Source organism: Benincasa hispida, chromosome 4 (assembly GCF_009727055.1).
Source record: "Benincasa hispida cultivar B227 chromosome 4, ASM972705v1, whole genome shotgun sequence".
Taxonomy (NCBI): Eukaryota; Viridiplantae; Streptophyta; class Magnoliopsida; order Cucurbitales; family Cucurbitaceae; genus Benincasa; species Benincasa hispida.
The window spans coordinates 6,856,132-6,870,650 of NC_052352.1; the positions used below are offsets into that span (position 1 = coordinate 6,856,132).

Sequence of the window (14,519 nt, forward strand, 5' to 3'; positions counted from 1 at the left end):
AAAAAGAAAACAGAAAGAAGTGATGAGGGTATAAATGTCTTTTGGAGGGGTTTGAGATATGTATAAGGTAATAGTGAATGCCCTGAGAAGACAGGCAAATTGGTTGCGACGTTATTGGTTCATGAGGGATTCCTTTTGCCACCCCATATACACATATATATATATATATAATCACTACTTGTGTCTTGTCCTAATTCCAAATCCATTTTCATTTTTTTCTTCGTTTTTAGTTTTATTTATTTACATTTCAACGAGTTGTTACAATGTGACTGACCGTCGTTGTTATACCCTATTCAAGATGGAATAAGAGAGGACATTTTTTTATAATAATATCTTTTTGGTTTTTTTTTTTTTTTTTTTTTTTTTTAAAAAAAAAAAAAGAACCAAGGTGAATTACGTTTTTTTGTGTCATTTTATTTTGATAGAATGAAAAAAAATGGTTGAGAGTCATATATTTTGTAGTGTTTGACTACATGATAGACAGAAATTTAAAAGGAATTTAAGAGTAATTGTTTTAAATGAATAAATTGTTAAAACTATCTTTAAATATAACATAATTTCATAGTGACAAACCGTGATTGACACCAATAGACCTCTATCAATGTTTATTCCTGATATCAATAATTGTTTATCAATGTCTATTACTATCTATTAAATGATATTTTATTATATTTGTAAATAAATCGATTTATTTTACTATATTTAAAAACAACTCGAAATTTAAATAGGAGATTGGAATGGTTTTGATGAGCACAATTTTCTTTTTCTAACTTTTAAATGAAAGAAAATTTGAGTAGGAAACTTTATTTTCTAAAGTATTGCAAATGTATTTGTTTGTTTTTTTTATAAGAACGATTGTAAATATAATATTTCGAAAATGTTCGATTAACCCCTGTTAATTTTTTAACAATCATAATCAATATGTATCTTTTTCTATAAATTTTTTTTTTTAAAAAAAATCAATATGTATCTTCTATACGAGGTTGATCTTTCTATTCTGATGATTGACTTATACATGATTAATTGTAATTCATAAAAATATATTTTAGAAAATTAATTTTTATTTAAACATCTTGGATAAAAAAAATGATTAAAATATACCTGAAAAGCTATTTTGAATGATTGCCAAACACTCTAATTTTTTTTCATAATAACTTAGTTTTTAAATTAAACATTTGAAAATTCACCCTAACTTTTAACTCATTGTAATTAAAATAATAATCACTAATTGACTTGTATTTTCCACTTTATCATTATATATAGTTGACATTTATTCTACTTTTCGTTAGGTTAAGTCTAGATTATGTTAGTGGATTAAGTGTATAATATTTTTAAGGAATTTTTAATATAACAAAATATCACGATAGACTCTATTAGTGATAGAGTGTATCACTGATTGACTCTATGAATTGGATTTAAATTTTACCATATTTGCAAATTATTTTTGCATTGTGCTATGTTTACTAGTACTTTGAGTTTAATTGTTATATTTGTAATTACCCTTATATTACTTAACTTATTTAATTTATTCCAAACTTTATAATATCATTGGTAAATAAAATAAATGTGGTATAATTAAAGTTATTCATCAACATCTAAATTGAAGGATAAATGCCATTAATGAACACAGAAATCGCAGGAAAAAAAAAGTATGGTTTAAGATACACTAAAATGTTTACTATAATCTTCATTTACAAAAATATCCATTCCTTTCATAGGCTTTTGAATAACACATGTCCATTCTTTTTAATTGTTGTTGATGATACAATTTCTTATATCATTTAAAATCTTTTAAAAAATAATCTCTTAATATATACAAGTCTTACACGTGTTAGAGTTTAAACTATATTAAAAAAATTACCTCACTGTAATTAATCAAATCTATATGTAAATGTTATTAGCATATTATTATACCTAAAGCTAATCAATCGATCATATATATATTAGAAATTTAAATTTAAAACATTTGTAAAATAATGGAGAATTTTCAAAAATAGAAAGATAAGAGAACACACAAAATAGCAAAATTATTTGATAGAGTTGATACAAGTTGATAAGTATATATCAGTAATAAAAACTAATAGAAGTCTATAACTGATATACGTTGATAGATGTCATTCAATGTCTATCAATATTTTTTTTTTAAAAAAAATTGAATGAGTATAACAAAAACATGTCAATTATAAAGAGAAATAAAAGATGACAGATTTCATCTTTTGAGTTATGTTCTTTCCCTACACCTTGGCATTTCTTTAAGAGATAGAAGTCAAATGATTATTATTAAAGGAAGCAAAGTAGAACGAGTAATTAATTTTAAAGCCTTGCTGGAGAGATGAATGCTTAAATAAACTCTTTGAGCCAGTAACCATGAGAAAAAACACTTATCATCCTCTTCAATTTAATAACCTAAACTCAATTGTTTGGAATAATAGTAAAAAATGGTGTAACTCATGATCAGCCCAAATAAATATTATTTAAGTGTTAAAACAAATTCTAATCCTAAATACTTAATATTAGCTTGGGGGATTAGAAGTTTTTAGAGTTATATATTAAATTCTCCTCAACATGAGTGAAAAAATATACAAAAATAAGAGAAAAATTACATCCATTGGACTATTATTATTGTCTGCAAAGTATATGCATGCATGTTCCCTCATAAAGTGAAGAATTACAAAAGATTAATAGAAAAGCTCTCCTTTACAATTAAAGTTATGTCTAATTAATTAAAAAGAAAAAAACTTCCTAATCTAATTTTCTCTCTCATCTTATGCTCCAAAACTATTTGTAAAACACAAATACAAGAGCATCCATTCAAATGTCGAATCTTTGACAAATTTTTCTTTTTTTTAATATTGATTTATTTCTTCTAACTACATTATTAATCCTTAAATATTAATAAAATAAGTGACCATTTTCAAATTCGTATCATTAAATTCTCTTTCTCCCCACTTAATTTCAATTATTGACTTAATTCATTGTCTCTCTTCCTCACACGTGTCTTCATCTTCAGCCTCAAATCTTTTTCGTCCATTTTATATATCCTTCAATCTCAAGCAATCTTCCAACAAATTCATTTGGATTTTTTACCCTTCATTTTCCTCTTAATTTCAATTTCTGAAATTTTTTCGTTCACATTCCCCAAATTTTACGACTATGAAACTTGGGAATTTCTTGAAGGATAATTCCGATATTAAAATCGACGACGACGGCTATTTCCCGACGCCGAACAGCGACGAGTCTCCGCCGAGATTTTCGCCGTGGAATCAAACTTATCCGTTTCTGAAATCTCCCTGTTTTTCCGAATTCCAAAACGGCGTCGTTCTTCACCGGAATAATAATATTAATAATAATAATAATAATAATACTCTCATTGGGTCTCTTGTTCGTGAGGAAGGCCACGTGTACTCGCTAGCCACCGCCGGCGAGCTGCTCTACACCGGCTCCGACAGTAAAAACATTCGGGTATGGAAAAATTTGAAGGAATTTACTGGGTTTAAATCGAGCAGTGGATTGGTTAAGGCGATTATAATCTCCGGCGAAAAGATCTTCACCGGTCACCAGGACGGCAAAATTCGGGTCTGGAAAGTGGGTGCGAAAAACCCAAGCGGCGGTCACCGGCGGGCTGGGACGTTGCCGGCAATGAGAGATGTAGTAAGAAGCTCGATGAACCCACAAAACTACGTCGTTGTGGGACGGAACCGGAGCCGGCTTTGGTTTAAGCATGCGGATGCGGTTTCGTGCTTGTGCTTGAGTGAAGATAGGACTTTGTTGTATTCCTCTTCCTGGGATAAAACTTTGAAAGTATGGAGAATTTCAGATTCCAAGTGCCTCGAATCACTTATTGTTCACGACGATGCTGTCAATGCCGTCGTCGCAGCTTCCGATGGCTTGGTCATTACTGGCTCGGCCGATGGCACCGCTAAGGTATTTTACTTCAATAATTATAGAACGAAAGATTGAATCGTTAACTCATCATATTCTATTACATAGTCTTTTTGAATTAATGATTATATATTAGATAATATATATTACAGTTGATTTCATCAATAAACAAGTGTTTGGTTCTATTCATGATTTAACCTGATATAAATTGGTCTGTGTTCAGATTGCTGGAGTGTTATTTCTTCTTGTTGGATCTAGCTTTTAGGTCAAATTAGGTAATTTGACGTACAATCATTTATTAAGAAAATGTTTAATTACATTAGAGAGGATTAATGTTATAATCTTAGATGCAGCTTCATCTATGCTCTCTCTTCCTCTCCATACTAAAAAATTGTAATTGTTACCTAGCAATTTTTAATTGAATGTAACGGATCTTTTCTTATTTTTTTTATGTGAAAATTTGAACTTCTAACCGAAAGTAGTATCAAAACTATATTTACTTTTAGTCCTTTGCCAAAATGGTTATGAGAAAAGAATTATTCTTCAAAATGATTGCTCTTTAATAATCATGGATTAGAGTTTTATGATTGATTCAATGCATATGCTTTCATCTTAAAGTATCTGTTATCTTTTTAAGTTAGGTGGTGGTTCTATATTCTAATTAGCATTAATTATTAGTTATTTAGATTTTTTATTTGTTTCTCAATTATTTATAACTTCCAACTTTATGACTATATCAAACAATTAACAACGTAAAATTATTAAAATAGCAAATATTTAATATTTTAATCTCTCTTTATTAAAAAGGTATGGCGGAGACAGCATGAAGAAGACAACGATGCAACAAAACACATACTAGAGCAAACGCTGCTCAAGCAAGACAGTGCAGTGACGGCGGTAGCCGTCAACGCCGCCGGCACGGTGGTGTACTGTGGATCCTCCGATGGGCTTGTCAACTTCTGGGAGCGAGAAAAGTGGTTGACTTACGGTGGAGCCCTTAAGGGACACAACCTAGCAGTTCTCTGCCTTGCGGCAGCCGGAAACTGCATGGTACTCAGCGGCGCTGCCGATAAAACCATATGCGTGTGGCGGAGGGATGGGATTTTCCACACGTGCGTATCGGTTCTGACGGGTCATACTGGACCCGTTAAGTGTTTGGCTGTCGAGGAAGATCGTCGCTACCCGTCTAAACACGGCGGTCGGCGTTGGATTGCATACAGCGGTAGCCTGGACAGATCGGTGAAGGTGTGGGGAGTTTCCGACGGCCTCGGTGGCTGACGATTGGAATGTGTTGCGGTAGTCGGCGATCGAAAATAGGGAACAAATGAGAAGGTGCCACGTGGATGAAATCATATCATGATTTGTATAGTTTGCATGTAGGTGATGTTGTGACAGGTGGGGAAAATTCATGATTTTGGAATGAAGATTAGTGAGAATATTTTGTTGTACAACCACAAATAGTTGTAAAGCAATTATACTTGATTGAACTAAGACTAGACTTTAACCCCCGTAACAAAAAAATAAATGAATAAATAAAACAAAAACTATATTTCCAAAACATATATAGTTAAATTATAGATTTATTTCAAAGACGAGTATTTATAATGTTATCATCCCGTTCAAGTCAACACAAATTATGAATTAAGAGTGATGCATGCTTGGTAGTGGAAGCTTCAAATCCAATCTCATATACTACTTTAAGGTTAACTAACCTTATTACTATGCCCTACGTTGTTTAGAGATTCAAGGTCTAAAAATGGTTACTTTTTCAGTGGAGGTGGTTCAATTTATTTGAAGAATTTGAACTCTTCACTAAATTATAACTAAAATATCTAACTTTTAATCTCATCCCTATCATATATTTATAATTAATTTCGTCATTTTGATGCTTATATATCACTTCTACAAAAAATTATATTACTTGATGTTTGAATTGTATATGCTTTCTTGCCAGGTTATAAATGTCAAGAATTATTAAGTAAATAGAAATTTACTCCTTTTTTTTTTCTTCTTATTTTCCAAATGTCACTAACGCTTCAATACTCTCCTACCTCACGCGATCTCCACAAATGCCGAAACCCTTCCGTCGAAATCCCTCACCCTTCCATCAAAATCTCTATTTACTCCTTCCATCAACATGCAAATCCATGACTCCCATTGCATTCAACTTTGCAAGTCTCCAACGAACACAACCCGCTTCCCTCGCAGCATCTCCGATGCTTTTCCAGTGTCAAACCTCAGGATCTCGCACTCCTTTGACTTCTACCACTATCTCCAGTTATCCTTGTCCTTCCTCCCATTTTAAAAGCAGTTGAAACCTCTCTTCGCAAATGGACACACTCTCAAGTTGTAGATCATGTACATGGAGTTGTCATCCATCCATCGCCCGTTGAACACGTTGCAATCGATGAATGCAGTGGTTTTACTGGCTTTTATACTTTCAGATGTTGCGTTGAAGTTGTAGATTTGAAGGATTTTGTCAATGTTTGGGAAGAGGAGTGTGTAAGTGCAAACGGTGGCAATAAGCAATGTGAGAAGGCAGGGAATTATCCAAACTTAGTTCAAACATGAGTGGAGGTTTGTTCTTGCTGAAGGATCCCAAATTGAAGGGAACCTTGAGCGGAGATGGGATCATCCCAAATACCATTCTTTTAAAGAAGTAATTTTTAAAGCAAAGACAAAATAAGATATGCATTTACATAAAATTATTACAGCATGCTTAAATAAACAAAAAGAAACTTAAGGTTTCAGAAACCCTTACCTTTGAAGACTTTCTTCAAGAATCCCTCAATCAAGATCTAAATACTATCTAGTCAAGATCTAAATACTATCTAGATTTGAGTAGAGAGGAGGAAGGTTGAGATTGTTCACTAACAACCCAAACCTCGCAGAACAACTTTTATTTTTCTCACATTGTGTCTAACAAAGAAGGAGACTCTCTCCTCTCTTTTAAAAGCCAAAATATGACAAAAAAAATAACCACCCACGTGAAAAGAGGTGAAAATAGGGGAGGGAGTTAACTCCCTCCCTCATTTAAGTTAAAATAACAAGTAATATATATATATATGATAACTAACTTATCATATAATATATATATTAAATTATATGTTATATCAAATATAACATATAATCTATAGTTATAATATTGTATCATATATCCCATCGATTCTTTTTTCTCTCATATGACATTTAATATAAATCACATTTTTATTAAATTACTGGTAATTGCCAAGGTGCTTTCTGAAGTGTTAACAATTATGAATCAATTCATATAATTAATATTTGAATCATATTCAAATATTTATTTCCTCTCAATAAAGTTATAATGTATCAAATACATTATAATAATTGTATCACATATAATTAAAATAACTTAATTATATCATATATAATTAAATCCCTCAATTAATTTGAACAATTCAAATTAATCCAAAAACTGATTCTCATTTAATCCTATTGAGCTACCAAGGGGATCTTAGGGACCTGTAACTTGAAGCTCCAACGGTACATGAATAATAAATCAAACTTTTTAATTAAATTATTCACCATCTGTTAATTATCAAGCACTCCACTAAAAACCGATAGCTGCACTATTCGCATTACAGATATATTTCTATGTCCATTGGATATAACAATACGATGATCCTTCACAAATTGCTCGTAAGTACAGCTGAGCCAAAATTACCGTTTTGTCCCTGTAGTTACATCTAACTCTTTAAGTACCACTGATCCCTCTAATGAACAATAGATTATAGTCCAACTATGACTAAACCCTTTTCAGGCCAAGAGAGGGTGTGGCACCATATTGTTCAAGCCCCAAAATCAGCCCTTGAGAAAGCAATTTGAGTTGGCCTTGAGGAAGGAGTGAATTCATTCTTGTGTAATTGTGTTCCCAGCTCCCCAGTCAGACGGATCCCCAAAATGATAGGCTTGTTGAGTTGGCGATCTGGCCATTCTCACCCATATAAATGAAAGGACCTCTCTTAGAGGCAGGAGTTCACAACTCACTCAGGATTTAGGTCATGTTACCTATGGTTATCCTGGTGAAATGTAAGTCTCTATATGAACAATGTTATATAATGGGACTAAACATTTCTTGGTCCGATCTTGTACAAACTCCTTTGTATAGAATATCTCTGCTGACATGTCTATACATAAATGATCAGAATCAGATCATATTATAACACCTACAAAGCGGGTCATACTCGTAGTGTCACCAAGATAAGATACCCAGCCTTATCTATATACTACAGACCATTTAGGTTATCACTTAAACATGATCTACCCGTATGTCTTTACATACATGTTTAAGCTACAAGATAACCTTGGATTTTAGTTTATTGGTTTGTGGTTAATGCAACAAAATGTGGAATAAAATATCATATATATTTTATTAAATAAACAATGTATTTGTTCATATAATTTACAAACCATAGGACCCTAAGGGATTTAGGGTATCAACCCCAATACTTTCTTTGCCATTGTTGAAATTTGTATGCATCATTGTTCTTTTATCTCTCTGAAAGAACTCTTATCAAAGAGAACCTATGAGCAGAAGCAAGGTTGTTCCAAATTCATCGTAATAGAATTATAAGCATTCACAAACAAATATACAAGTTATGAATTTTAGAACAAATTACAGCGTGCTTTGGAAACTTAAATACAAAGAAACGAGAGACTCACCTTTGAAGAACTCTTCCTCTGTCTTTTTCTCACTCTCGTCAAAAACAGCACCTCTCGCTGTCATTACAAACGTCCACCCAAATCTCTCATTCTCGCTCAGCAAACGAACTATCTTCTCCACGAACAATCAGTAACTAGGACACCACCACTCATTGACCTTGGTATTCTCGTAGTGAAAATCCAAGAGGTGTAGGCTCTATAGGATTTGATAGAGGGAAGGAGGAAAGAACTATCGCACTCAATGACTAGTGTCTATCGTATAGACTTATACTTGATTGTTTAATAAAAGGTATACTATCGTTTAGTAAATCAGTTCTGATCATTTAGATGATCGTTTAGTGAAACTCGCTCTCGCACGGGATCGCTTAGTAAAAGCTACACAATCGTTTAGAAAACTACGTGTGTACACAATCGTTTAGAAAACACTTTGAGGCTGTCATGTAGGCTCTCGTTAGCTAAACGATTGGTAGTGTACTCTCGTGAAGCGATTATATTTAAATCCTTTTCCAAAACGAAAAGTATTTTCATTTTCTCCTTTTAGTTATGAAAATAAAATGAAACCTCTCATTTTCACGTACGGTTATGAAGAAACCATCAATAATTATCTCATAATTGTTTAATTATAAATAAATATAACAACTAACTTATCATATTATATTTATAACCTATTGTTTTAATATCACATCATATGCTCGTAGTCTTTTTCTCCTCTACTAGATATAAATCATATTTATATAATTTTCCTTCAATTAATGTATCTCATACATCATGTAAACTATATCATATATAATTGACCAGTTTAATCATGTCATATATAATCAAATTTCCTCTTGTTAATTTGAACACTTCAAACTACTCCAAAAACTGATTCTCAACTTGAATCCATTGAGCTATTGAGGGGAACTTATGGACCTGTGGCTTGAAACTCCAACGATACGGGAATAGCTGATTATTTCTTTAGCCACGAGATCCACCATCCGTTAACTGTCGGGCACTCCACTAATCTGCACTCTTCTCACCACATATGTATTTCTGTCTGCATCAGATATAACCAGTCAACAGTATAATAACTCTTCACAGATGCTTGTAAGTACAGCTAGACCAATTTACCATTTTTCTCCTGTAGTTACATCTAACTCCTTAAGTACCACTGATCCTTCTAATGAACAATATCTCATAGACCTACTATGACTGGACACCTCTCGGGCTATGAGAAGGTGTGTGGCGTCACATCGTTCTAAGTCTGTCTCTTATACACATCTAGATGTGTATAAGAGACAGTCCTTAAGTACCACTGATCCTTCTAATGAACAATATCTCATAGACCTACTATGACTGGACACCTCTCGGGCTATGAGAAGGTGTGTGGCGTCACATCGTTCAAGCCCCAGAATCAGCCCTTAAGGGAGTAACCTATCTACTTACCCCTACTTCGAGGAATGAGTGAATTTCATCTTATATAGCTGAGTTCCCAGCTCCCCAATCAAACAAAACCCCAAAGTGGTAAGTCTGAGTCGGCGATCTGACCACTCACACCTATGCAAATCAAAGGACCGCTCTCAAAGGCAGGAGTTCCTAACTCACTCAAGATTAAGGTCATGTTACCTGTGGTCATCCTAGTTAAGTGAAGTCTCGGTCATGAACAACATTATATAATGAGACTATAACACTTCGTGGTTCGGTCTTATACAAACTCATTTGTATAGGACGCCTCCGCTTGCATATCTCAACATGAATGATCAGGATCAGACCATCTGTGAGCTTTGATTAATCAATTCATAGAGATTAATTGTTGATTAATTAGTTGGTACCTTCCATTTCTAATATTTTTGGACATCAACCAACAAGATTCTAAGCTTTCTCGGAAAGATTCTTGCAAAATCAACCAACCAATTATAGAACCAAAGAGTAGATACAAAGTTAAAGTAATTTAAAGTAATGTATCAAGTCTTCTTCTTAATGATTGTGATTTCACTTCAAATCATGCAGATTGGGTATCCGAAGCTTGGTTTTGGAGTTGTCAGATGATTTGAGGATTATTGGATTTTCCTTGTCATTTGGACGAATAGTTGGTAGGCGTTGGATGTCATTGCATAGGTGATTCACTTTAGCAAATTCATGACCAATTTGACGTGTAATCAAAGACTATCGATACTTTTAATATTTTTTCTAGATTTGCTTTATGCTAGTGTTTAAACATTACTCTTTGTAATCATCATCATCAAATTTCTTATGGTGGAGAAGAACTTGATTTTCTTTGTTGTTAAACGGGTGAGAATTTAGTTTTCTTTGTTGTTGACATAAAACTGTGAATATACATTATTTGTTTATATGGTTGACAATATTGGAAATGTCATTTATTTGGTTGATGAATATCATTTGTCTTATATATATCAATGTGATTGTTGGACCTCAAAACAAGAGCAATTATATAGGTAATTTCTAATAGTATAATTTTTTTTTAAAAAAAAATTACAAACTTAACAAGCAAAACGCCTCAAGTATTCATTAAGTTGTCAGTTTTTGGATGTCAAGAAGAAATTACATTTGACAAGTAAAAATTGTCAAGTTATGAAAACCTTGGTTTATAATAAATGTCAAGAATTTAGATACTTGACACTTAAAATAAGTCAATAGATCTCATATACTTGACAGTTATAACATATCAAGTAAATTAAAGCTTGATTCTTTTAGGCAATAAAAAATTTTCTCTTATTCTTGACACTAGATTACTTGACATTTTTAAAAATATCAAGTAACACAAGAGGATTCGCGGCATGTCAAGCCCTGGTAAAGTTCTTCGCTTTGCATCGAATTAAACCACATGCTCCACCACTTGTGCGGGCCCCCGTCAATCCTTTGAGTTAATCTGAAAGTAGGTAGATTGATTATAAAAATTCTGATAAATTATTGACTCATCTGGTATCTAAATATATAATTCATTTACAAATTTACTCAATCGAAAATTTATCTTTTGACTTTTTCTTTTTCGTTAATGGGTTAAGGGATTCCTGGGTTCGGGCCGAAGAAGCAATGTCACTCGATCATTATCAAATCGACTGTAATCTTTTTCTGTCCGTGAGGATCCACCTTGCAAGACTAAATACTCCTAGGTGACCGATAGTGAAGTAGTACCGTGAGGGAAGGGTGAAAAGAACCCCCATCGGGGAGTGAAATAGAACATGAAACCGTAAGCTTCCAAACAGTGGGAGGAGACCAAGACTCTGACTGCGTGCCTGTTGAAGAATGGGCCGCCAACTCATAGGTAGTGGCTTGGTTAAGGGAACCCACTGGAGCCGTAGCGTTGACTGTGAAAAAACGTCAAGTAATACAACTTTTGTAGTAGTGTGCTAATAGCTAAATAGTTAATGGTATCATAAATGTAAACCCTAAACCTTGTTCTCCTAAGTGTTTATGCTTGAGAATTACTATGTCGTTTAATGTTTAAAAGCTTGTTAATAATTTAGTTTAACTTATTAAGATGTTGTTCGTAATGTCTAATCTTAAAAAGGGAAAAGAATTTCCTATATGTTGACGCCTTGAGAATGATTGAACTATGCTTAGAAGTGGAAAATATTATAGGTTTTGGAAGAGGAAGCTCTCAGGAAAATTTAGGGAAGTTTCAATACATAATAAATATTTTGAAGACTTATGGAGTTGGCCAGCTATGCATCAAAGAGTTGAAGGCAAGAGACTTGGTATGAGAAGATGGCTAGGCGTTGGCAATAACTTATAGAGGTTAAGTGTGGGTTGCTTGAGGCATTGGTGGCAGGATAACACAAAGTATGTGTTAGCCTCATTATAGGTTAGTTGAGCTAAGTTTGGTAGACAGACGAGCTATGGAGTGCCCAAGACAAGGCGATGGATAGTTGTGCATGTGGTGGTCTAGGGGGAGCTGGCATTGAGCGCAAACCTATGCGGTGAGGTAATGAAGAAGTTTAGCTTAATCAAGTCAGTTAGTGGGCTAAGTGGCAGTATTAAAAGCTTCAAAAATGGGTTAGTGGCCTAGTTGTCACCCAATTAAGCTAGTTGGTCATGCAAGACTTAGTATGAATAAGAATTGAAGGAAATGGAATCAATTTTGCCAATTTCTCTTGTGCCAAGGAAGAACATTTGCAACTTAATTGAAGGTCAACCGGTATAAAAGAAGAACTGAGGATGTCGAGAACAATTTCCCACAAATTAATGTTGAAAGCTTGAGGAATTTAAAGAGCGTTGTAGATTTCTTGATTACCTGAGGAAGTTGAATAGATTGAAGAAATTCAAGCTCACTAAGAAGTACTGGAAGCTTAAAATTTGAGGTAAGGAAGCTAGGAGGTTAAGGAAGAAGTTCTTAGAAGGAAATTTTGTGTTGCTGGCTGAATTTTAAGTTATAAGATCTGAAAATTCTTGTCAATGAACCAGCAGGCATCTGGCTTGTGTTGAAAAGAGTAGCGCCTACTTTACTAGGCCTCAATTTTGAATTCTTTAGTGGGATTGTACTTAAATATGAAGTATCTTTCAGGTTAAATAGGTGCAAAGGAAACAAGTTACAGGTAATAGGTTGAGAAACAGGTGTCATAAAATGGTTAACAATTGTTGTCTTCACATCACTTCTCAGGTTAAGAGGCATCCTGGGAAGACGTATGACAAGTTGGTATTAGGGATCATGCATTAGATCAGGGGCATGTAAATACTATAATGTACTTAATGATTATGAAATATTATTGGAAGCATGCCTCGATGAACTGGCAGACTGAATAAGTAGAAGACAAACGGGAATCATGATCCTACTAGAGAATCGGTAGCCAGAAGTAGCATCCGAGGGATAGTCTAGTACCTTTCAGGATAGAGCTAATCCTAATGGAAGATAGGGTTTTGACAAAATAGTATAGAAATGAGTAGCTACTATGGAATCTATATAGGTAGATCCGGAGAAGAAGTACGGTATTGAGAGGATAGAGGCACTAGGTGCCACAATGTTCGAGGGTACGTCAAACCCGACAGACACCAAGATATGGCTAAGTTTGATCAATAAATGTTTTCGTGTGATACGATGTCTCGATGATCGTAAGGTTGAACTAGCGGTATTCATGCTCCAGAAAAGAGCAGAGAACTGGTGGAGAGTTTTAGACTCTAGAAGAAGTGGGACAGATGCTATGACTTGGGAAGAGTTCAAGAGGGTCTTTGCAGATAAGTACTACCCTAGCTCCTTTCGTGAGGCAAGGAGAAATGAGTTCCTAAATTGGTTCAAGGATCCATGTCATTAGTAGAGTATGAGCAAGATATACTCAGCTATTTAGGTATGCTTCTACGATTATTGCTAAAGAGAAAGCCAGACATAAGCGTTTTGAGAGTGAATTGAGGAAAGAGATTCGAACTCTTGTGACAGCTATGACTAACTAGAAAGATTTTTTCCTAGTTAGTAGAGAGGGCAATGAGAATTGAGGAGAGTTTGGTAGAAGAAGGACGGATAGGGAAGCTTTTAGATGTGGCTTCCAAGATCAATTAGGCATAGGCGATCCAAGGAGATTTACTCTAAAAGTATTGGGGAAGAGAATTTTTAAGCCCCGTTACAGTGGGCATTCGACTTCAAGAGTAGTGTAGTTGGGAGTCAGTAGAGGCAGAACATAAGAAGGTCTAGCCAACCAGCTTTTCTGTCTAGAGGATCTAGATCAGGGCATACAGGTGAGTTTGTTGCTAGTTCAGCTAAGAAACCCCTATGTTCAAATTGTGGTAAAAGACATTGGGGGCCGTGTTACAGTGGGATCAATTTTTGCTATCAGTGTAGGCAGACGGAACATTTTAAGAGGGAATGTCCTCAGTTGTTTCCAGAGACACAGGCAGAACAAAGAGTAGTGTCTCAGACGATGAATCAGTCTAGAATGGCTGAAGCTGGAGGTGGAGACACCAGTGGTACCAAGCAAAAGAGTGTTGTTAGATGCCCACGTCAGCAAGGGAAAGCCTGTGCTATG

The 14,519-nt window shown here is 34.2% G+C and overlaps 1 protein-coding gene across 1 annotated transcript; it reads left to right on the forward strand.

Moving 5' to 3' along the window:
* Positions 1–3,080: 3,080 nt before the first annotated feature.
* LOC120076123 (protein JINGUBANG-like) lies at positions 3,081–5,333 on the forward strand. Its single transcript, XM_039029899.1, has 2 exons — positions 3,081–3,924; positions 4,690–5,333. Exons 1-2 carry the CDS (start codon positions 3,154–3,156, stop codon positions 5,158–5,160), a joined length of 1,242 nt encoding a protein of 413 aa, XP_038885827.1. The 5' UTR covers positions 3,081–3,153; the 3' UTR covers positions 5,161–5,333.
* The last annotated feature ends 9,186 nt before the right edge of the window (positions 5,334–14,519 follow it).